This window comes from Pistacia vera, unplaced genomic scaffold (genome assembly GCF_008641045.1).
Source record: "Pistacia vera cultivar Batoury unplaced genomic scaffold, PisVer_v2 Contig282, whole genome shotgun sequence".
NCBI classification, from domain to species: domain Eukaryota; kingdom Viridiplantae; phylum Streptophyta; class Magnoliopsida; order Sapindales; family Anacardiaceae; genus Pistacia; species Pistacia vera.
Genome location: NW_022196093.1, coordinates 253,317 through 278,051, shown reverse-complemented (window position 1 = coordinate 278,051; position 24,735 = coordinate 253,317). Strand labels below are relative to the sequence as shown.

Below are 24,735 nucleotides of genomic sequence, written 5' to 3'. Positions count from 1 at the left end.
TATGTGCAAACCCCTAAAAATATAGTGCATAGGTTTTTAAGTAGAAATATGTGACTGTTGAATTAATGCATCAAGAGTTAACTGAGATAAAAAAAAAAAAATGGCAACTGAAATTTAACCTGAGAGAGAAAATAGATTGTGGGGTGAACAAAAAAAGTTAGAAAAGGGCAATCACATATAAAATAAAATATATTTGTAATTAATATTTTAAAAAGAGTAAACGAGATGTTCCCACCCAAAAATTAGCCAATAATTTTTGAAAAATGATATCCTTACAAAGACTCATACAAAAAGGGCTACAAAGTGACATCATCCAGAAAAAAAAAACGAAAAAGAGAGAGAGAACGAGAAAAATCATGAAAATTAAATGTGAAAATTATCTTTGTATGCTCTCTTTATATGTGTCTTTGTAAAACTGGCATTGCTCATAGTTTTTACCCCTGATTTTATTTATTCCATAATGTCATTTCACGGTTAAACAATAGATAATAACTATTTATATTAGAGGTGTTATTTAGGGTCGTGCTTTTCAGATTCGTCCTGCTTAAGTTGTAATTCTTTATTTATTTATTTTTATATAATTATCAGTTAAAAAAAAAAAAAGTTAAAGGAGGAATTTGTGGAATTAATTTGGTTGATGTTGGAAGCAGCGGGTCACACCTACCCAGGACTTATATTTGGTAGTTTATCGGAACATGGAAAAAGTTTTGTCGCATTGTAGACATTATCACATGCAGTAGATACCCTCTATCACTAAAATTCCTTTTAACTTTGTTCTTTTAAATCATACCACTCCCCTAATACAAAACAACAAACTCTTATAACATCACCTTACATTAAAATTTTAAAGGGTGATATTACCTTAACTTCATTGGAGGATTAGCTGTCTTAAATCATAATTCAACACTTAATCATGATTAAATACCGGCCATTCTAAACCTCCAAATGGGTAAGGCAGAAATCCCTATTATGGGTCTCCACCATTTTGTTAAAGAAACCCTATTTGTAGGATAAAATGTAACTCATGTTCAACAATTAATAAATGGAGATTATTATTAAATATATTCAATTCTACTAGACAATGTTGTCCTATCCTATGCTCGTTGCATTTGCTGTAAGATGTATAACTCTTGACAAATGCACAACAATACGACATGAGCGAAGTTGTACAGTTTTTCCAAGAGACCTATTATGACAATGAACAACAAGGTTCATGACTATTGTGGTTCGTGCGATTCCTTCTTCTATCTTTAACCTAAAAATTGTACAAAACACCCACAACTTGGAAACTAAGACATTACAATTTCAAATTTTAAAGATTTCAATATTTTAATAGGTACCAATCTAAATACATGATCTCTAATGAACAACTACAATATATTTTATGCAAAATACAATATTTGACATCATGGCCCATACCTAGTGGGAAATATTGTTTTGCTTTGATGTTTGAGTGTGTGTAAAGTTTTATTACACTATATGTGCAAGGGCAATGTGATCCTGGAGAAAATTTAAGGGCTATATATGTAAAGAGATTAAGTTTCAAAACTTCAGTGGATTTAGGGTTATATAAATATAACTTGCGTATAAATTAATATTTAGTCAACTCTTAAGATAATAATATAGATTAATCAACTAACAGTAAGTAATTACACTTTGAGATTAAGATAATGTCTAATGGCTATAAACTGTATTAGTATAGGAATAATATTATCGTCAAAGCAAATTATGCGTGGATCTTATAACCTTTAATTATACATGATTATATTATATTAACTTAATCATTCATTTCCATAATCTCCTTTCTTGAATTGAAACCATTTGCCAGATCTGGTAATCCATCTTTAATCAAGTAAAAGGAATATTTATTCAATAATAGTCCATTTTGAATATATATATTCTTATATTCCCAGAGTCACTCAAAAATATAGGATTTCGATCCATGTATCCCTCTTACAATTTCATTATTAAAATAAATCATATTCACTGTTATTAGCAACTTTCCTAATTTCAACTATCTCTGATGGTCGAGTGGTTCGATAGAAATTCTTAATTATATTATTCAAGAGGTCTTGACTTCAAGTCCCTTTATCGATTATTAATAGGAGTAGTCATTATAGTTCTTACCCGATCGATAGTTCCAAGGTCCTGAGGATTTAGTTGGGGTGCACGTAAGTTGGCCTAGATACCCCCGGTTATAAAAAAAAGAAAAAATAATAATAATTCATGATTTCTCCATCTAATGAATGAGAATGTCATATATGTGAGGATACATATAAAATTGATTAATTTGGATTTGAAGCTTGTGGCTGCATTTGTTTTGTTATTTGTTCCCTATCCTACCCAAAATACATATTTGTTTCCCTACTTTCAAAATCCAATCTTATTCTATTCAACTATTTTTAAACCCCTTATGTTTGTTAATTTAACTAAACAGCCCCAACAAAGAATTTTATAAATTGACAAAAATACCCCCACCCACTCACATTTTCCAGATTCCGACCACCATCGTCAGAAGGTGACCGAAATCTACCACAAAGGCGCACTATCGGCTAGATCTGGATAGAAGTGTGCCGATCTAGCCTTTTTCAGCTAGATTCACAGTAGATCTGGCCAAATCTACGGCTAAAGATCTGACCATTGACGACCAGATCTTTGGCCACATCTAGTCGTAGATCTGGTCTATTCTGGTCATATCCTTGATGGATTTGGTAGGAAAGATGCTAGATTGACGCACTACTGGTCGGATCCAGCCGGTAGTGTGCTATTATGATAGATTTTGGCCACCTTCCCGCGATGGTGGTTGGAATTTGACAAATATGGTTGGGTGGGGGTGTTCTGTCAATTTATAAACTTTTTTGTTGGGGTTATTTAGTTAAATTAACAAACCTAAGAGGTTTTTTGTTAATTTTTAAATCATATCTCATAATAACAACCCAACTCAACTTTTTCAAAAGAACTACTCAAAATAATAAAACAAACATAGCTGTGTGTTTGTTTTATTATTTTGAGTAGTATTTTTGAAAAAGTTGAGTTGTGTTATTATTATGAGGATAAGATTTGAATTTAAAAATATGTTTGATAAGATTATTTTTTAATCCCCTATATTTGTTAATTTAGTTAAACATCTCTATAATAAAAGTTTTAAAATTAACAAAAACAACCCACCCGTAATATTTAAATTTAAATTTAAAAAAGAATCAGCTAAATTAATATGTAATTAATAAGCAGTTTTTTATTTTCATTTATTGATTAATTGTTTTGGAAGAATCTCTTCAATTATTTGAATCACAATCATTCAAATAAGTCAAATTAAATAAAAAATTGGATTTCAAATGTGATTTATTTATTTAGGAATCTTTGATGATTAATTAAAGCATGATGGGTAGCTTAAGACTTATTTGTTGATTAAAGAAGTAATCCATGATCTTAGGAACTAATTAACGAATGATGGTAAATTAAATTTGATAGTTGATTGCCATTTTCTCAACATATTAAAGGAAGGTTGCGTGCTATGAACTTACTTTTCAAGCATCCCATCCCATCCCATCCCCTCCCATCCCATCCCCTCCCATCCCATCCGGTCCACATCATACGTTATTAGATAAGTCAGTCTCAGTCCATGTTATTATTCCTTGATTCCTTCCTTCTCTGTCTCTTAATTTAATTTTAGTACATTAGTTGATGAAATAAATCTAAATTTTTAACTAAAATACATAGTCTCAATTGTATAAAACAATATAGAGCTTTATTTATGAAATTTTCAATTTGAACTCCTTAAATTTTGACGTGGTTATAAATGAAAGATAAAAATTTCTTAATATTGAATATTTAAAATCAATTTATTGTCTCTCATGAGATTTACTAAAACCTCCATTAAAGAGAGAATGCCATTGGCGACCTGCTTATAGCTAGGGTTTGCTTTACTTTTTAAACTTTAAGACTTTAGTATAAATGATAATTTTTTAAACAAATTTACATCTAAGTTTATAAAAAATTTATAATCTAAAGATGTATTTTGTAAATTTTAAGTATACTTTTAGTCAAAAGAGGATCTCACGAAAAAAATCGAATATGGTTAAAGAAAAAATAATTTATCAAGTATTCGTTTAAAAAAAATTCTATACATTTTTAAGAAATACGTAAAGTATTATTTAAAATACATTTCAAATGATTTATATAATATATCAATATCAAAATATGTTTTGTTAAAGCATTTTCAAATTTATGGAACCAAAACAAAACCACAAGGTGGTGAGTGGTGACATCGTTCAGAAAGGCTGCGTCTAAAGGGTCCCATTGGCCATAGGTCGTACAAATAATGGGGTCCACTTTCATTCTCAATCGTCGGATCAAATAAGTGCCCTTGTAATGTCATACACCTATGGTTCAATACAAACTGACAAAGTTGTACTGTCCTACATTTACAAAGCAATCATTTATTGCAAACGCTTTAAATCCAACGGTGATCATGGCCATTTTCTCGATCAACGGTGCTGACTCGGCGACCTATGAATAGAAATCTGAGGGGATTGTGACAGCGCCGCCAAGTTGTCCTCTGTTACTCGACGTTTGACGTTGTCTAGCCGCCCATACAGTGATACTCCGTGACTTTGCCGTCAGGGTTAATTTAGTACTTTTACGAAATAACCATTGAAAGACGTGTTTTAATAAAACCAATCAACTAGGTCACACGTGTAATACAGTCAAGCCAAGTTACAGTAATAGTCAATATGTTAGGAGAGGGTTAATTACGCACATTCATTAGCGCGTGAGTGATTGTGTTTAGGAGCTATAAAAGGAACGTACCTAATGGCCCTACCCCTCTGACCTTCAATGAGTCATGATAAATTTTTTCTAGCTACAGTAATAAACGGCCTCGGCCACGTCAGCAGGGCCCATTGTGTTTAGGTAAATTATAGTCAAGCGAAATAACGTTGAATAAAGATTTCCAAATAAACACCTTCGTCAAAAATGTGATTTAGGTTAGTACTTAGATGGCTTTTATCTACTTGAATGACGGTGTAAACAAATACAGTCCAGAAAAAAAAAAATTTGTTTTAAAAAAAAAATTGTCCACTAATTAATTCAACACTATCTTATTCATGATATACTAAATCCATTATTTCAAATAAATTTATATACAGTTTGATAAGAAGCAGTAGCATTGAATACTTAAATAGAAATGGATAAATAAAAAATTAGGCAAATCTTTTGTAACAAAAAATGTTCTCTTTTAATATGGAAATAATTTCCATACATATATAAATTTTAAATGCTACGGGTGGATGATGATGGAGCCCTTGCGGCATTGCCCTTTGTATCTAGGGTTCCTTGATTAACGTGCACTATTATTCTTGTGTGGGTCTGTCATTTAGAATCAATACGCTTATTCTAACTTCCAAACTACCCTCATCAGTTCGGTCACGGACCAAGACAAGCTTGACACGTTTTGAAAGGCTGAGTGGGCTATTGGTGCGGTGCGGTCAGGCTCGAACCACAAAGCGCCAATGTGTTTCCAAATTGGCGCCGTACCATAATCTCTCTCTAGCTGTCAACATATGTTTCCGCCACGAATACCGTACTGGCTTTTAGGGACAAAACAGACTTTTAACTGCTCCAATTAAAATTATGAATCATGCACCAATTACTAAATGCACACAAGGGATTTGTCCCCTTCACATTATAAACCTTTAATTTAAAATACTAATTTAAAGTCTTCCAACTCTTCTATACAACGCCCAAGTGTCCACTGTGCTATCCCTCTTCAAATTACCATCTTGTCCGCACGTCTTCTTATTTGATTTGATTCTCTTAAGACATCCCCCCCTCTTTCAAAAACAATATTTCGTATATTTATTATGTGTATAAATTGGTATATATAAATCGATGCTTGATGCAATGATAAAAAGAAATGTCTACATATAATTATTTTAAATATATTTTTCTAATAATGGGATATTTACTTTATATTAAAAATAATTTATTTAGATTGAGCACATACATATATAGAATGCAATGATGGAAAAAAAACCACCTTCTTCAAGCAAAAATTATACTAAATGGAATTTATTAATGACAAACTGGTGGTTAGATTCGATCAATTTAAGGACTAATTTTTTTCTAAAAATAACAAAAGAAAAAATATACACTCTCTTTCACCTCTAGTGTTACACTCAATACTAGTTTTAGTGAATAAAATTATATCATATACACAAATTTTTATATCCAATGTAATATTGACCATAATAAAAGTGTATGGTTAATTTTTGTTTTCCAAAGTGATCACCGTATTATTTACGGTATTCTTCTATATTATTCACAATTTGTGAGTACGGAAGGATAATTTGGTCAAAATTTAGCTGTGCTGCCATTTCTCCTTTTTCTTCTTTCACTAGGCTGGTTGGTTCTTGAAGGCCATTCGTTCGCTATTATCAGGTGTGCTTGAGTTCCAAGCATTTCTCTCTTCTGTCCGGAAATCAAAACCCTAAAAAATAGTCAATCAGATGGTCTGATCATTTTCATTTCCTCAGACATGGAGTTACAAACCCTAACGATCACTGCTCCACTGTTACTCTCCATGTTCTACAACCGGTAACTCTTATCTTCTCTACATTCTCTCGCCTTCTTCGCTTCATATTTCGCTTTCGATGCTTTCAAAAACTTGTTTTAAAATTATTTCCTTTTTCCTTATTTTGCCTTCTGTCATTTCAGGTATTCAGCTACTTGTTTTGCCCTTTTTAGAGCTTTGATTACCGTTTTTTCGCCTATTTTTCTGAGTTTTATGCTTTTTTCCCCCCTCTTTATATTACTTGTATTACTCAAGAAAATTATTTTTCTGGCACTTTCACAATTTTTTTTTTTCAAGGTTTGTTGGACTTTGGTTAATGTTATTTAAGTAGCTAATAACACGTCTGTATAAAAGAATCAATTTTGTTTCTGGGTAAAGCACTGTTTTGGAATGTTGAAGTTCAGTCTGAGTATTGATATGAAGGTTAAACTAATAATGATGATAATATCGTAAGAATAATTTCCAATTTTTTTTGGAAAGTTTAAAGTTAGCTGCTTCTTTGCTTAATACTTGTGTTAATGTTTTCTGGGTTTATTTTTAATATGGTAATGTAGAAGATTTAAGTGGTAAATAAGGTTGGTCATCTTACTATATCGGACTACAAACGACGGAAAATTATTTAGTCATCATATGATATTGCCGCTCTCTGGACCAACGCTTTTTATATTTCTTTCCTTTTGGCGTTATCTCCCTCCCATTCTTTTTGGGTCCTATAATGGTTTTATCATTTTGGTTATGTTTGGTTGCTGAGAAAATGGTAGACAAGAGGAAACTGAGGCCCTTATGTAGTTTTATGTTTTTTTCTTTCTTAGAAAATAAACGGTCAATTTAGTTTAATGTAAAGGCTCTCTGGTTATGGTTATGGTTTTTTTTTTTTTTTTTTTTTTTTTTTTTTTTTTTTTTTGTTGTTGTTAAATTTTCATCGTCTTTAATTTAAAAAAAATATTTCAAAGTTGTTTCCTTTTTACGTTGCCAATGGTCTATTTACCTGCCATCCATTAGTATCTTGTATGTGTAATCGTTGGCAGATGTTGTTTATGCAGGGGATTGATTCGGCTAGCTACTTCATTCCATTTTATTCTGGTTCTGTCATGTATCTTTTTTTGGCTTGCTACATGTGGACCCTGTTCTAGCGATGGGATGAAGAAATCAGCAGAGTATGATGCATGCAGATCTTACGGAGATCATCAGGGGGTGAATTTTCACGATATTATTGTTGGTGATACTAATTCGGGTTATCTTAAAGGAACTTCGGTGACCCAGCTAAATATTGAGACTGTCTGTACCAGTTCCAATTTGTTCTGCTTTCCTTCAACGTTGCCTGGTCTTTTTTCAGAAGACCATAAACCCAGGGAAGATACTTTAGAAGTTTCTAGGATTCAGTCTGATGGTCCATTACCTGTAGGATCAACTGAGACTCAGAGGATAGCAAGTAACAAAACCTGGTCATCAGACTATGGGATGTTTGGATTATTAAATGGCAAGACTGTTTCATGTTCCTTGAACTTCAAAGAGAGTATCCATGAACTATCCATTCAAACTGATGGTGGTGATCAAAATGATTTTTCTTCATGTAGAGGAACTTCTCTAAATCAGCATAGTACTAATGTTAGGTTAAGCAGGAACTCTGAGATGAGCAAGCCAGGTTCATTTGGTACATCTTCTTCACCTAAGGTAGAGATAAGCCCTCCTATACTGGATTGGGGACAAGAGTATTTATTTTTCCCTTCAGTAGCTTTCCTAACAGTAGCAAATTCCTGTAATGACAGCATCTTACATGTATATGAACCTTTTAGTACGAACACACAGTTCTATCCATGCAATTTTAGTGAAATTTTACTTGGACCTGGTGAAGAGGCTTCAATTTGTTTTGTGTTTTTACCTAGATGGTTGGGGTTGTCAGAATCTCGCTTGATCTTGCAGACAAGCTCTGGTGGTTTTCTGGTTTCTGCTAAAGGATTTGGTGTTGAGTCTCCTTACAAGATTCAGCCTTTAATGGACTTGGATGTTCCCTCTCGTGGACGGTTGAGTAAGAATTTCTCCTTATTTAATCCTTTTGATGAAACCCTCCACGTGAAGGAAGTAACTGCATGGGTATCAGTTTCTCTAGGGAATACTACCTATCAAACTGAAGCAAATTGTGGCGCAGGACATTTTCCGAACTCTGAAGAGATAAAGTTGCTGAGTGTTAAGGATTGGTTGGTTGTGGAGAGTGGTCAAGTTGGTTCTTCACTGATGGCTATGAGACCCCATAGAAACTGGGGGATTGGTTCTCGCAGTAGTGAGTCGATCATAGAGATAGATTTCTCATTAGGATTGGAAGGAAAAATTCTGGGTGCATTTTGTTTGCAGTTGATAAGGTCTTCACAGAACACATCTGATACAGTTATAGTTCCTCTTGAAGTTGATCTAGATAGGAAAGCAGCCTATGGAGATCTTACTGGTCCTATTTTAGTTTCGCTTCAATCCCTTGTGGCACAGGATACTGGTGGGACTGTTGTTACCATTTCTCTCAGAAATAGAGCTTCTTACATGTTGAATCTTGTCAGCATTAGTGAAGTTGCAGACACAAAGCTTTTACAGATCAAGTATATGGAAGGCTTGCTACTTTTTCCAGGAACTGTCACAAAAGTTGCTGTTGTTTATTGCACCCAACTGCCTGTTGAATTACATGATTCTTTTCCTGAAGTATCTAATAAGAACAGAAATTGTAAACTATTTGTACTGACAAATGACTCAAGCAGTCCTCAGATTGAAATTCCTTGCCAGGATGTAATCAATGTTTGTTCAAGACATCAAAAGGATTCATCCATTGGATACGAATATGAGGCTGGAAGTGTCAAATCTGGCAATGCTAGGACAGGGTCCTTGGTTGATGGTGTGAAATTGCCATCAAAGGTTGAGGTATGCTGATTTCAGTTTCAGTGTCCAATTTGTGTGTGTTGGTTGGTGTTTGATTCATGTGTTGGTTTTTCATTTTATCAAATTATTCTAACGATAGTCTTGTATTCTTAATGCTCCTTAGAAGTTGACCATGAACCTGTTACCTATTAGGAAGCTAATTGTTTAACATTTACCTGTTCTCTTGTGTAAGGTGAATTTTAATCCATTTAGCATGCTGGGTCCATTGTAGTTGTGATGATGTACCTTTTCAATCTGACATTTGTAGTAGTTTTACGTAGAGATACATCATTGAGAGATTAACAGTTTTTAAGTGCTTGGGCATGTAAAAATGACAATCAAACAAGCTGGCTGTTTCAAGCCTGAAGAGAAACAAACAAACAAATGAAATAAAAATTGTCCGTCTAGTTGATGCATATTTGCATATTGCCATGAAAATTTTGTTCGGTAACATGCATGGCTGAAGATCTTGCTGAGGTTTTCATACCTGCCAAGAATAGTTTCAGTTGGATAAGATATGCCTATTTAGTACTGCTGTTGCTTATGCAGTATAGGCTCTTAAGTTGTAAACATGTATGGCTAAAATCCTTGCCAAGAATATCTATGTAAAGTCCTTGGTGTATGCTCTGTGTAATAGATTGTCTCCTGGTCTGTGTAATATTCATTAATTTTATTCCTTGTCTGTTAAGATGAGTGAAATGCCAAGAGTAAAGCTGAGTTCTAAAATTTGCGTTTTCACTATGGGATTTTGTACTTTTATGGTTTCCAGTTTAAATGTTGAGATATTTTCTCTGATTTTGTGGGAAGTAATAGTGAGCAGTGGATTGCTGTCAACAACTGGAAGGAAGGAGAGAGAGAGAGAGAGAGAGAGAGAGAGAGAGAGAGAGAGAGAGAGAGAGAGAGAGAGGATTGGTCAGAACTAGGAATTTATTTTCATAGCTTTTTAGAGGGGAGTTTGATGTTGGTTCTGTGTTTTTTTTATTTTTATATCTTATCATATATCATAGATATCTGAATAGTTGAAGTCTCAAGGCTTCCATTACCTAATTGCTCCTTTTAGCAAATAAATGATAAGTTAAAGAAGTCTATATTCTTGCTCATGATTTACCGTTAATGACATCACACTCCCCACCCCCCGGCGCCTGGGGCCTGTCTTCCTTTTTCTCCCTTTCCGTAAAGGAAAAAGAAACAAAACTAATTATATTCATATGATGATATATTGTGTTTTGAAGGTGTAGGGGATTTTCTTTATTTATTTTTTTATCTTTTGTGCTGCTTCTTGAATGTTCTCGATAACTAGATGCTTCTATGTCTTGATCTGTGTTTAAAATACTTAAGCTTTTGTGAACTTATATTTGAAGGCACTGGCGACTGCAGAGGCTGATGAATTTGTGCTCACAAACTGGAAATCTCAAGGTTTAACAAGTGGTATGTCTGTGCTTGATGATCATGAAGTACTGTTCCCCATGGTTCAGGTTGGCAATCACCGCTCCAAATGGATCACTGTTAAGAATCCTAGCCAGCACCCAGTTGTGATGCAGCTTATTCTCAACTCTGGTGAAATCATTGATGAGTGCAGGGGCACAGATGGCTTGATACAGCCTCCATCATCGGGGAGTTTGGAATTTACTAGACCAACGAGGTATGGCTTCTCAATTGCAGAGAATGCAGTGACAGAGGCTTTTGTTCACCCTCATGGTAGAGCATCTTTTGGGCCAATATTATTTAACCCCTCAGATCGATGTACTTGGAGAAGTTCAGCCCTGATAAGGAACAACCTTTCTGGTGTAGAGTGGTTATCTTTGAGAGGATTGGGAGGTTCACTTTCACTAGTGTTGTTTGAGGGGTCTGAGTCCATTGAAAGTGTAGAATTCAGTGTCGATTTGCCAGTTACTCAAAATCTCACTCCGGACATGCTATTTCAAGTGGAAGATACTACATCTGCTTGTTCAAAGCCATTATCAAAAGAACTCTATGTCAAGAACACAGGAGATTTGCCTCTGGAGGTGAGAAGTATTGGAGTTTCTGGGACAGAATGTGGCTTGGATGGGTTTATGGTCCACACCTGTACAGGTTTTCTTCTTGAACCTGGGGAGTCAACCAAGCTCCTGATATCATACCAGACCGACTTTTCTGCAGCTATGGTACATAGGGATCTTGAATTGACCTTGGCCACTGGTATTCTTGTGATACCCATGAAGGCAAACCTTCCTGTTTTAATGCTTAATGTCTGTAAGAAATCAGTCTTCTGGCGATTGAGGAAATTCTCCATAGCAATTATTTTTGCTGCATGTATAATCACTTCCGTTTTGTATTTCCTTTATCTCCTAATGACGGCCCCAGGCTCCGAAGATTGCATCTATAAAGATGAGAAAAATTCTATTAATACTACAAGGAGTGCTGGGAAGTCTTCTCGTGTACATCGTAACCAGAGAAACATCAAAAGTTCTGTGCCTGATGAAATGGATTGTTTGTTGAGTTCAATTGGGAAAGGCAAAATGTCTAAGCAAGCATCCGTAGATGGGTATCGTGATAGTCAAAATGAGCCCCAAGAGCAGGACATGAATGCTCAGCCTTCAGAACCAACTTTGGAAAATCATAGACACACTAACGGTTTCTCTGATACTCTAAGTGAAAGAGGATTGCCATCTGTGCCTTCAAAACCTGCAGTAGTTGAGGATTCTGATACAGTGGAAGCATCTCAAACTGATAACCTAACAGTTAGGACTGGAAAAGAAAAGGGACGAAGGCGAAGGAAGAGGAAGGGTGCTTGCACAGTATTAACAGGACTACTTGAAGTTTCAAGTAGTCAAAGTGGAAATTCTACACCTTCATCTCCATTGTCTCCGATCACATCTTTCACCTCTACCCGCACCTGGGTACCATCTCCTGATTTGGACCAATCCACTGAGTCTAGAAATTCATTTACTCAAATGGCTGACCAACACTGTGAGAAGGTTCAAGTTCCTGAACTGGTGTCTCAGGCAAAAATTTTGAAGCCCCAGCTTTCTCAGGCGAAAGTATTGGAGCCCCAGCTTTCTCAGGCAAAAGTATTGGAGCCGCAGCCTTCACAGGCAAAAGAATTGGGGCTCCAGCTTTCTCAGGCTAAGGTATTGGAGCCCCAGTTTTCTCAGGCTAAAGTATTGGAGCCCCAGCTTTCTCAGGCTAAAGTATTGGAGCCTCAGCTTCCTGGGAGGTACCGTGGTAACAACTGTTATATTTCTAATTCAGAGCAGAGCCCAGGACAGAGAAGAATTGCTAGTAAACCTGTTTTATTGCCCTCTGCCACTTTTCCTTGTGCTGGTAAGGCTGTCCGAAGTGCATTGTGCTCTACATCTCCATTGGCTTCAACTTCCACAATTGCACCTCATGCACGAGCTCCTGGATCGAAAATTTGCAACCAGAAAACTTTTAAAGGAGAACCAGCTGGGTTTAGAGATGAATATACATATGATATATGGGGTGATCATTTTTCCAGACTTGGTTTGGTAGGCAGGTCAAAAGATGTAACTGCTGTGAACTCTAGTGCAATGGTAAACTACTCTGATAGCTTCTTTGTAAGTGGACCACAGGCCCTTAGGACAAATTCACAATCAAGATCTGTAAGTTGTTCTAATCAAGATGGTTAATGATATAACTAAATAATTATTGAACTTCCTCGTACGAACTCTTTTTTTTGGCTTGCACATTTCCAACTTATAAGACTTATTCTAAGCAATCCTTAACTGCTGGAAAGGTATTTGGTAGTGATATTATTTACATATAGCTGCAATGCACATACTCAACCTGGCACAAACAAATGAAAAGATCCATAATGAAAACATAGAGTTCATAAAGTAATATGAGAGTAGAAGCAGATGCAGACATTCGTATAACATGTGTGAATGACTCCTGATTTTGAAGTGTTCCACTTTTAATAAAATTTATGCAATTTCAGGCTAATTTTTAATCAGTATTTTCTTTTAAAAAAGAAAAAAAAAAAAAAAAGAAAAAGAAAAAAGGTTACCATATATTTAAATTAATATTCATTTATTAAATTCTTTACTCCTGAAACTTCTAGGCAGAGTGGGTGCTCCTCTTGTTTGGCTCCTATTCAGTACTGGTTCATTCATCCCCTTTGTTGATTACTTCAAAATATATGTACTAAGNAGTTCATAAAGTAATATGAGAGTAGAAGCAGATGCAGACATTCGTATAACATGTGTGAATGACTCCTGATTTTGAAGTGTTCCACTTTTAATAAAATTTATGCAATTTCAGGCTAATTTTTAATCAGTATTTTCTTTTAAAAAAGAAAAAAAAAAAAAAAAGAAAAAGAAAAAAGGTTACCATATATTTAAATTAATATTCATTTATTAAATTCTTTACTCCTGAAACTTCTAGGCAGAGTGGGTGCTCCTCTTGTTTGGCTTCTATTCAGTACTGGTTCATTCATCCCCTTTGTTGATTACTTCAAAATATATGTACTAAGAGACATTGATACATACCGAAAGGAACTGAAAAAACATGAAAAGTCAGTGTCATATCAGGTGCTATTGAGCATGGCCTCGAGCCCCAATGAGCTTCAAATCTTCTAATTCATGAGCTATAAATGAGCAAAATAGTTTATCTAACTTCTGATTTCTAGAATGATTACTATTGGAGCTAAATTCTTGTTACCTATTATGGCATTACAGACTTAACATTTGAATTAATGGTGAGAAAATTAAAATTTATTTTGAAAAAAAATAATGATTTTTTATTTTAGTTTAGGAACGATTCTTACAATGTTTCTCATATAGTATTGGGGATTCAAATAAGTGGTCTTTAAGTTTCAGGAATCTGAGATTTGTCTGGCTATACTTGAAAACCTTTTATAATCTTTACAGTTAATTTTTGCATTTTGCTTATCATTGTGGTTTGTAGCCTTAGCAAGTTAGTGCTTAATTGATGCAACTATTATTTTACATGAAGTTGGAGCATCAAAAGTCTTTAGTGTTAGTCCCAAATGGTAAGATTTTACTCTGTAGGTTCTTTTGGCAAGATGAAAGAAGCTTAGGTTTGCTGCATTAGTTTCTTTACATAGATCAGAATATGATGGTCAAAAGAAAGAATTTTTTTAATAAACTTGCTCATTAAATCCTATCTAATTGTATCATTACTTGCATCTTATGATTTGTCCTAAGTTCTTGGTGTGTTAAGGCAGCAGAATTGGTGAGGTTGATCATATGTTTTGTGCAAAGTGAGGCAGCATTTCAAAATCGTCATGTAAAACACATGTTTGTGCTATTACTGAGCTTGTCTTCGAAACTTGATGCTTAAATAAAAGGGTAAGCAATTGTCTTAATCTGTTTCCATGTGTTTTGGTCTATCAGTTCTGTGATGGTAGCCTTGGACTGACAGGCTACCATGACCATTATATTGAAATGCAGTTTGCCTGTGATTTGTTGTTCAATTCAGAGCATGTACAAGTACAACTATGAAGCCGTAAGGGTTGGCAATTCAATGGTAGATATATCTGGTAAAGTTGTAATAAAAATTGTTAGAATCTGGTTACTTTTACTTCAATGGAAGTGGACTTTCAATGACACTGGTAGTAAATTAAACCGAGAGGGCTGATAAAGACAAGACAAATTTAGTATTGATGGGAGAGTGATGTTATCGAGATAACTGGGTTTCTATGCATGTGTTGTTGTAGTCCTTGTAATTGAGTTACACTAGAAATAAGGATTGAAAAGACGAATGGTAATAAATTTATGGGTATTTCCGGGGACCCTTTCTGTATTGATTTACTCAGTGTGCGGTCAATTTGTGTTTGCAAAAAGAAATGACTTACCATACCTAACAACAATCAATCCTCAATTACATTTTGTGTTTATAACCTTCTTTTACATTATAGTCTTAATCTACAAAACAATTGCAGAAGGTGCTGTCTTGTACTGTTTCTGTACTATATGTTGAAGCCAAAATCTATTTCTCAAGTATAAACGCCTGTTTCAGTTGAGTCTTTTAGCTGATTGTGGAACGAATTTGGGAGGGATTAAGGTGGTCCAGTCACCAGTATATTGGACCACACCCTACAGCAAATACAGACATCGACTCATCAGTCCAATTGTTTATGGAGGTCCATAGCTTCTCTCCATATCAAATTGTACACTGAAACTAAAGATATCATAGTAAGAATAAATAATTAGTGTTATCGTTCTAGACTGACGATAACTCGAGAATTAAGATCAACCATTTTACGTAAACAATGTGTGTTTTTCCTGAGATTCTAATCAGACTTTCTGATTCCAATCCTCAACCTCTGCTCATGCTAATAGGCTTGGTGCATGTCATTTGGTCCTTGTAGACAAACCTAGCAAACACGATAGCAAGATTTTTGTTTTCTTAAAAAATGCATTTTGCAAAAATCTGGTAATAAAAAATTTCAAATTTGTAGGCATGTTAGGTTAAGTTTCCAATGTTGTGGTTATATTATTAATCTTGTCATGTGAGCTGCTGCCCCCTAAAAATCAGTTGGCCAGAGAAGAGAGGGAAAGTTGCTATTGGGCATAGCATGTATTTGGTGATTTGTTAATTGAAAAGCAATGGTATACATCTCATAAATGTGAGATATTTTAAGATTCTTACTAAATCTAGCCTCACAAGCCCATTGAATTTAAACACAGTGTTAACTAATGAGTGGATAGGAAGGCAAGAGAGGTTTTCTTTTGCATGTGGATCTGCTTTTGCCCTTTTCACAATTGCCTCAAATTCCAGTACTTTTGGCCTCACCCTCCCACATTGCCTTGTGCCCAAAATTCCACAGTGGGTCACCGTCTCATCAATCTTCATGCTTGGGACCAGTTAAAAAAAAAAAAAAGTGTTAACTTGGGGGACCATTTTATGAATTATTAACTGGAATTTCCTGTCTTCTTTATTTATGGATTGTAAAGCTATTGTTGTTGGTGAATAATGGAACATTACATTCTGTCCATATCTATATTTAGTGTTATTGTAACATGCCATTGTGCTTAATACTAGACATCTAGACATTCCTTCATACATCAGTCATTCAATTGTAGTAATGTTGGGATCTAGGACAGACGTATTTATTCAACCCACACTCCTTGATGCCTTGTCCCATTGAATGCTCCATAGCAGCACCACCACCAATGGAATTTTGATTATGAAGTTTGAAATTAGGAGTTAACCCAGTAATATAATTGAGCCATGTAAGCCAGTACATTGGTTGATAAAAGAAAAAGTATAATATCATTTTTGTTAATGCTATCAACTGTAAAATAGCATATGCTAAACTACATATATGATATATATATATATAGTTAGAGGTAGAATGATTAGAGTGGCATGACGCATGACTTACACTTCATCATCATGCCAGACCCAGAGCCACACCAACTTCCAAAATGAAAAATATATAGGAAGAAAATATCCAGCTGCTAGCTGTTCCCCACTAACACATGTATAGTGAACAGTGTTGTGTACAACTCTCAACTTAATTCAGGATTAAAATCACAATGATGAAACATCAGGTTTCAAATTAAATTAAGTTTAATGTTTTGATTAAGAAAATGATTTTGTAAATGGTGTCCGACAAAAAGGTCATAAATACAATGATTTTGTAGGACTCTGAGCATATGATTTAGCAAATGCTTCTGCTTCAACCACATGTCACTTATAACCCTTTCAACCTCACGTGCTTATGCAAACTGCCATCCACCTAATCTTGTTTTTTCGATTCATCTTTATAAATATTATCTCATTTCTTTTTATTAATTAATTCATCGGGAATGCTCCTCAAAGTTTACTTTTTCTCTCACTCTGATAATTGCTACTCACAGTCTCCTATCTTCAATTTAATTAGTGCCAAAACAGTAGGATTTTCTGATTCCAATAATATTAATCAAAGTATGATAGATGGATGTTTAGTAATTGGCCATTTGATTTTGTGGTCACTTTAAATGACCAAGTGAAGGATTTTTAATTGATTGTCACAATTCATCATCTTATAAATATAATCCAAATTACAGCATTTGACTTGCCGGTGGATCACGTAGTTAATATTTAAAGGTTGATTTTGCCAATTCATTAATTAATTGATTGTTGAATTATGAAGTAGCTTGATGTCTCCATGTCCAGGATGCGTCCAACAATCATTTACACCAATTTAATCACTATATTAAACTATCCTTTTTATTCTACTCCATTATTAATTGAATTGGCACGTTAACTTTGCTTATGCAGAAAGGCATTTAGCTTTTGGGGGACTGATTTATGAAGCAGAGACACAGAATACAAGGAATTGGGTTGGCTCTATTAATGATCTTCTTATCATTATCATCAATTCTTAATCTAACATACTGAGAGAGTACATACATACCGGTTGCTATCACATGTGCTGACAATTTCTCATCTTTGGCCTGTTTAATAATGTCCTCCTGAAAATGATTTTGATTTTGCCTTTCCTCTCTTTTACATGTGCAAATGCAAATTCATATCTAGTCCATATAAATACTTTGGCGTTTTTGGAGCAGAGTGAGTGGAAAGAAACAGAGGATGTAGAAACAAAAGTCTGGGCATATGTTAATTGATGATGAGAGGCGGTTGTGACGCTATCACCAAGCTAAAGTGCACTCAAAGACAATCACAGACCGCTTGCTTTGCCAGTTCACATATCAACTCTCAACTCTCAACACACTTGCATTGCATGCTTATTTAGATATGTATCAACAATTTCTATACTAGTACTACTCAACTTTATACAACTACTTCTGCTCTACCCATTTTTTTATATTTTTTAGTGAACTTTGTGTTGGTTTCTTTACTTGTCTCCACTGTTCTTCTCGTCCGCCTTTATTTTATTACTCAAACCTGTTAAAAAAAAATTAATTTTTTAACGTTTAACTTTTTTCTTTTACGATAATATAATGTAGTTTGTTCTTGTCCATCTGTTACTCTATTCTTGGATGACGCTTTTAAGCTCGAATTCTCGTCGTTTTCTGCTTTCTTCATCTCCTGTACAAGCTTTTGTTGCTTTTTTTTTCTTTTCACTCTGTTCGAGATACTCGTATTACTAATGTTTGTTTGATCAGATCAATTATATATCAAAACGCATGCATTTCCCTGCCATTTCTTTTCCCGCTCTTGAGCTTAAACAAAGAAGAAAAAGTTTTTCTTTCAACAAAACTCTTAGACAATAAATATACAAATCTCACTCGAGGACCAAAAACTTGGGTTAGTTCTCAATCTTAGTCTTGCTACTTGCCTTTTTGTTAGGTTAAGTTCTTCAATGTTTGTTTATTCTTGTGATTATTCAGCGTGGTTTCTGCCTTGTTTATCTTTTGAGGTGTAACGTTTTCTCGTTTTCCAGTGAAAAAAGCAAAGCAATAAAGATGAATACAAGAGTTCGCACTGCTGTTCAGTCTATGAAGCCTCCTTTAAAGCATGATAAAGTAACTTCTCTATCTCTCTAATTTTTCTTTTCTTTTGATTGCTTTTTTTTTTTTTTTTCCTATTTTATCTGCAAGAATATCTAAACGGGGTTTTTTTTTTCCTGAAAACTTACGAAAAATTCTATATTTTGATTTGAACCTATAGTTTGTTAATACATGATTTTTGAAAAGTTTGGAAATTGCTGTTCTTGTGAAATTTGCTTGGGTACTAAAGAAAGAAATATGCACTTTTGACACATATCTGAGTTGGGTTCTTTCACTTGTCTCAAGAAAGGAATGATTTCTCCTTTAAGTTCCTTTTCTTTGTTCATAGACTGCTTTCCATTTATTAACTTATGATTTTTGTTTTTGAATGTACAAAGAAGGAAGAAATGGAGACTCAGGGACGCAAAGGACTTGGTGCTGGCAAAGCTGTGTCCAATCGGCGTCGATCCAACAGGGAAAGGAAAATGGCCCTATTACAAGATGTATGCAAAATTCTCTATACAAATTTATCCAATTTGCTTCGTTTTATTACTTTGATTGTTATGGTTTCGCATTATATTTTCAGGTTGATAAGCTAAAGAGGAAGCTTAGACATGAAGAGAATGTTCATAGAGCTTTAGAGAGGGCATTTACTAGGCCTTTGGGGTCTCTTCCCCGTCTTCCTCCTTATCTCCCTCCATATGTTAGTATAATTCACTCTTCTCTTAATTAGATCTCTCTCTTATTGTCATCAAACATTAGCTTGCAATTCTGTGTGGAAAAACATTGTCAATTTCTTGGATGGATTTGTTTGAGGAAAGAAACTGCACAACGAACTCTTAGTTTTTGAGAATTTTATTTACGTTGTTTAAGATTTGACATAAAGAATAATGCTGATGATTGTATTAATTGTTGCAGACATTGGAGCTACTTGCTGAAGTAGCTGTTTTGGAAGAGGAGGTTGTTAGGCTTGAAGAGCAAGTTGTGAATTTTAGGCAAGGTCTGTATCAGGAAGCAGTTTACATTTCCTCTAAGAGGAATGCAGAGAATTCGAATGATTCTGATCAATTGTCTCTTCGAAGTTATAAACACCAGCGGTCTAAGTCTTTCTCCTGTAATGAGATCAATTTGGCATCAACACCGGCCAGGCCTCAACCTTCTCTTGGCAGAAGTACTTCAAGCAGAAAGCTACTGTCCACAGATACAATAAATGATCGAACATCACATAGTTTTATTAGGACAATGAATGGAAAACAATCTTCAGTTAAACCCAATCCATTTTCATCTCATTTGGAAGATGGGCGAGGAAAAGAGAACCGTTCATGTACTAACTCTGTGAAGGATAAGCAATCTCCGGAAAAGAAAATTGCCAAAGTTGTTACCCCAGTTAAGAGACTTCCAATCAAGAATGAAGCACATGATCCCAAGGGTGTGGATCATTTAAAGTTGCAGGTACATTTTAATTAGTGATTTTCAATGAGATCTAGATTCAAGTCTAGAGCTATTGTAATTTTAATAATGGTTTCAATTGTCCAGCTAGAATGTAGATTAGAGGACCAGGAAAAAGCACAAGAGAGCTGTTCTGGTTCATCCGGTGATAGATTATCAGAAGTTGAAAGCTCACCAAACAAATTGTCCGAGGATATTCTTAGATGCTTGTGTAGCATTTTTGTGAGGATTAGCACACTGAAGGACAAAGCAGTGGATTCTCGTGAAAGCAGTGAAGGAAGTAATTGGGATCCCTATGGTACCCACTCTGAAGTCAGCCACGGTGATATTGGTCCATATACGAATCTCTGTGCAATTGAAGCAAGCTCACTTGATCTCAATCGAACCTCAAATGCATTGTTTCTGATCCATAGGCTGAAGTATGTTCATTGATCATTTTCTCTGACTTTTACGTTCCACTCTTAAAAATTCTGTTCACCTGTCTTGATGATTTTTTCAGGTTCCTGTTTGGGAAGCTCGCCATTGTCAATTTAGAAGGTCTTACTCATCAACAAAAGCTTGCATTCTGGATTAACACTTATAATTCCTGTGTTCTGAATGTAAGATTTCTATGTGATATTTAAAATTGAAATTATAGTGGAAAAATCGATCTTGCTGGAGTTTACAATTTCGATTTGTTCATATTATATATATAGGGACATTATATGGCATAGTAAAAGTTTTTTTGGCTCTTAAGTCATTCTATCATGCAAAAGCAAGAGCAACTTATGCAGTTAAAATATCAATCTTTCAGGCATTTCTAGAACATGGGATCCCAGACACTCCTGAAGTGGTTGTAGCACTTACGCAGAAGGTGAGATATGTTAGCTATTGTTGTTATGTACTGCAATATTAATTTATGATTCCTGCAATATTCTTTCCCACCCAACAAACTACATTCACCCAAAGGGATGATTTGGTCGCAATTGGTAGTATTCCTCTAAAATTCGATGTACTTTCTTTCATGTTTAAAACAGTTCAATTTGCAATTCAAGTACATTGTCATGGACAGAATAAAACGTCAAACCGCTAAGAACATAAATATGGCTGTGTCTTTAAAGTTTGCTCCTCCCAGAAATTGTGTGAATTTGCTGAAGCTCATAAATTATCATTACCTTTGAAAATTTTAATCTTAAGCTTGTGGAGGACAATGGTCCAATTATACAAGGTGCTGTTAACATCAGCTGTAGCACTGTAATTATTCATCTGATTGAAATTCTGATGTGCTTGCTCCAGGCAACAATAGTTGTGGGGGGACACTTGCTCAATGCAATAACAATTGAGCACTTCATCTTGAGACTGCCGTATCACTTAAAGTTTGTAAGTGCATTCATCTCTACCACTTTATAATGCTTTTACACTGAATTAGATAAAATATTCTTGGAAGTTCTTTAATATCTTGAAAAAAGAAAAGTACTAAATCCTCTTCTTTTCTCTCTCCGAAAGACATGTCCTAAAGCGGCTAAAAATGATGAGATGAAAGCGTGCAGTATATTTGGATTGGAGTGGTCTGAACCCTTGGTTACATTTGCACTCTGCTGTGGGAGCTGGTCCTCCCCTGCTGTAAGTTTGTTTTAAACTTGGTTATGATTGTTAAGCTATTTAGGCAAAGTCACTGTCCTTCACAATTTGCCGGCAGATGACTTGATTGCTTTCTATTTCATGCCATAATAATGCTATTTTCATGTCTATCAGTATCTTAAGTCCCATGTTGTTTGAAGCTTCACTGATACTCATGGCAAAACATCATATTTAGATTTAAAATTTTCTGGAATGGTTGTTTGATTTTTATAATGTTTTAGCAGAGGAGGCTGCTAATTATTTACAACTATGACAGACATTTGACAATTATATGTACATTAATGTTGTGAATTGAAGGTGAGGGTGTACACTGCATCTCAAGTTGAAGAAGAGTTGGAAAGTGCAAAGAGGGACTATCTACATGCAGCTGTTGGCATTTCAAGGACAAACAAGCTGATAATCCCCAAGCTGTTGGATTGGTATCTTCTGGACTTTGCAAAGGACTTGGGCTCATTACTCGACTGGATTTGCCTGCAGCTACCAGATGAACTCAGGAGTGCTGCAGTTAAATGCCTCGAGAGAAGGAAAATAGAGCCTATTTCTCACTTAGTGCAAGTAATGCCATATGACTTCAGTTTCCGGTTGCTTTTACACCGGTGATACTTTTCGTCTCTATAATTCTATGCTCTACTTTGTTTATATACTGGTATAGTGGACATGGTGCAAATACATATATAGTTAGCATTTGTAATCAATTGCGGGGAAGAAATCATTTTTTTTTTTCACATCGGTTCTTTGGTGTGGTTCTGGAAGAGTATATGAAGAACAAGATTTCTTTAAGGTTGTTTTATCATATACTATTTCACCTTAAACTCTGATGTCATATTGTCTCATAAACTGCTCAACAGTTCATCTGGAAAACAAAGGCTTTTTATCTACTTTATAATTACTTCTAAAGACAGATGAATAAACGTATAATATGATTAAGGAACAATTTATTTTTACTTAGGGCAAGATCAAACTGCACAAAAGATCGGATACTCAGGTGAAAAACATGTATCATGTAGATTGCCCAAACAATTGCTCGATTTCAACCTTGGCCTATTTGTAGGAAGCTTAGCATCTGATTTCATGCTTTTGGTCCTGTGGGTTAATGGAGAATTTGGAATGAGAGTCCAAGTTTGATGCATTGATGTAACTAAAATTTTTATGGCACCAATGTTGACAGCTTCTCTAATGAACCTACAAAATTAATAATAAGACAATGAAGTTAGTCAAAATTAAAGATGGTATACAAATGAATATTGAGACGGGCATGCAAAGTCAATTGTGAAGAATACTAAAATTCACAAGCATATCTTGTACCAACCAAAGGGCCAGAAAATCAAACCATATTTGGTACGGTATCTACAATGCATTTGCGTGAGATTGCCTGTTCCTTGAAGCGGAAGCGCTAAAAACGACAAAAACAGAGTTGACAATGCTCTCTATTCTATAGGCTACATATGGCGTGGTGGGTTCATCAGCTTCAACTTTGCCTTATCAGATGGACTCACCAGTGCACTTTCTTGCTGACTCCCTAGTCTGTAAAAAATGCATTCTGCAAAGGTGAACCATTCTTGTTGGAATTTGAGTTTGACCCACCCAGAGATAGGCTGGACTTTTAGAATCCGTACAAGGGGTATTTTTATTTGTATTGTAAGAAACAAGATATGAATGATAACCAAGTTGGGTCTGGTTTGCTCTAAAGTCGTAGTCCTGTCATGTGCACATGGGCTTCGTATCCATATTTATACGCAAACTTAAACTTCATATTCACATTCACAGGCTTCTCCTGAATTTCCTGCCCTCTGCTGCACGCTGCTACTTCTGGCTGTTGATACGGGATTATTCAATACCCACTACTAACAACTTTAAGAGATTCTATTTAAAGTATATTTCTCTGAACTTACTAGTTACACCATTGACTAGTCATTCCAACATAAAATTCACTTAATTAATTAAAAAATGGAACTGCAATTCTAAATTCCAACTCTTTCCTCCACATTTTTAACCAAGCAAATACTATTTACACCTTCAAAATTCTTTACTTCAACTAACTTAATCAAAACTTAGAGCATTGCAATCCTAACACCATAAAACGCTTGTAATTCAAAATTGTTGAAGTTGAATATTATAAAGTTTAGTTTCTAAATACTACATGAAATTTAAAGGAGGAAGAAAAATTTCGAGCATGTTGATGCCATATCTGCCGTTAGTGTTCCAGCAACCATCCACATCTACCACCGCGGGGCATGGTGGTGCGACCACTCCATAGGCGCTGGCGCCCACTAACCTGCCATTCAGCAGCTGTTCTGACCTTAACAGCCCAGATTAAAATTTAATTTTTATTGAATTATTTATTATTCTTTTTGTGCTACATGAATTTGTATACAGAATTATGCATATATTTTTTTTTAATGTAAAGGTATCTGTAAAAGGAACACGAATTTCAGGCAACATATGCAACCATGCATATGAACTTTCCAATTTATGGATAAATAATTTTTAAAGGTTAAATATGTTTTCTTCCCCGGTACCTGGTTGAAAAAGACTCCTAATGCCACAAATTATTCATTTATATATATACATTCTTATAAAGTGTTAAATTAAGATATTATAGATTATTGAAATAATTTGGTGTTAATGACTTTAATCCCATGAAGTAGGATAAAATAATAAAAATCCTCATACTTTTAAGTAATATAATAAACAGTAAGAGAACAAAGTTTAACGGTTCATTAACAAGAGAGTAATTTTTGTTAATTTAGAAACCTTATGACGATTTTTAATACTATATGATAACTTAGGAGG

General features: G+C 34.8%; 3 protein-coding genes across 3 annotated transcripts; all 3 read left to right on the top strand.

The window, feature by feature from the left end:
• Positions 1-6,390: 6,390 nt before the first annotated feature.
• LOC116134087 lies at positions 6,391-9,705 on the top strand. The gene is made up of 2 exons (XM_031419755.1): positions 6,391-6,594; positions 7,615-9,705. The coding sequence occupies exons 1-2, from the start codon at positions 6,536-6,538 to the stop codon at positions 9,482-9,484; spliced, it is 1,929 nt and encodes a 642-aa protein (XP_031275615.1). The 5' UTR covers positions 6,391-6,535; the 3' UTR covers positions 9,485-9,705.
• Positions 9,706-10,805: 1,100 nt separating this feature from the next.
• On the top strand, positions 10,806-13,125 carry LOC116134077. Its single transcript, XM_031419744.1, has one exon. It carries the CDS (start codon positions 10,903-10,905, stop codon positions 13,099-13,101), a length of 2,199 nt encoding a protein of 732 aa, XP_031275604.1. The 5' UTR covers positions 10,806-10,902; the 3' UTR covers positions 13,102-13,125.
• A 5,046-nt stretch (positions 13,126-18,171) lies between these two features.
• Positions 18,172-22,637, top strand: LOC116134078. The gene is made up of 11 exons (XM_031419745.1): positions 18,172-18,691; positions 18,828-18,909; positions 19,272-19,376; positions 19,460-19,576; positions 19,792-20,325; positions 20,410-20,741; positions 20,822-20,921; positions 21,116-21,175; positions 21,598-21,681; positions 21,808-21,924; positions 22,240-22,637. The coding sequence occupies exons 2-11, from the start codon at positions 18,850-18,852 to the stop codon at positions 22,540-22,542; spliced, it is 1,812 nt and encodes a 603-aa protein (XP_031275605.1). The 5' UTR covers positions 18,172-18,691; positions 18,828-18,849; the 3' UTR covers positions 22,543-22,637.
• The last annotated feature ends 2,098 nt before the right edge of the window (positions 22,638-24,735 follow it).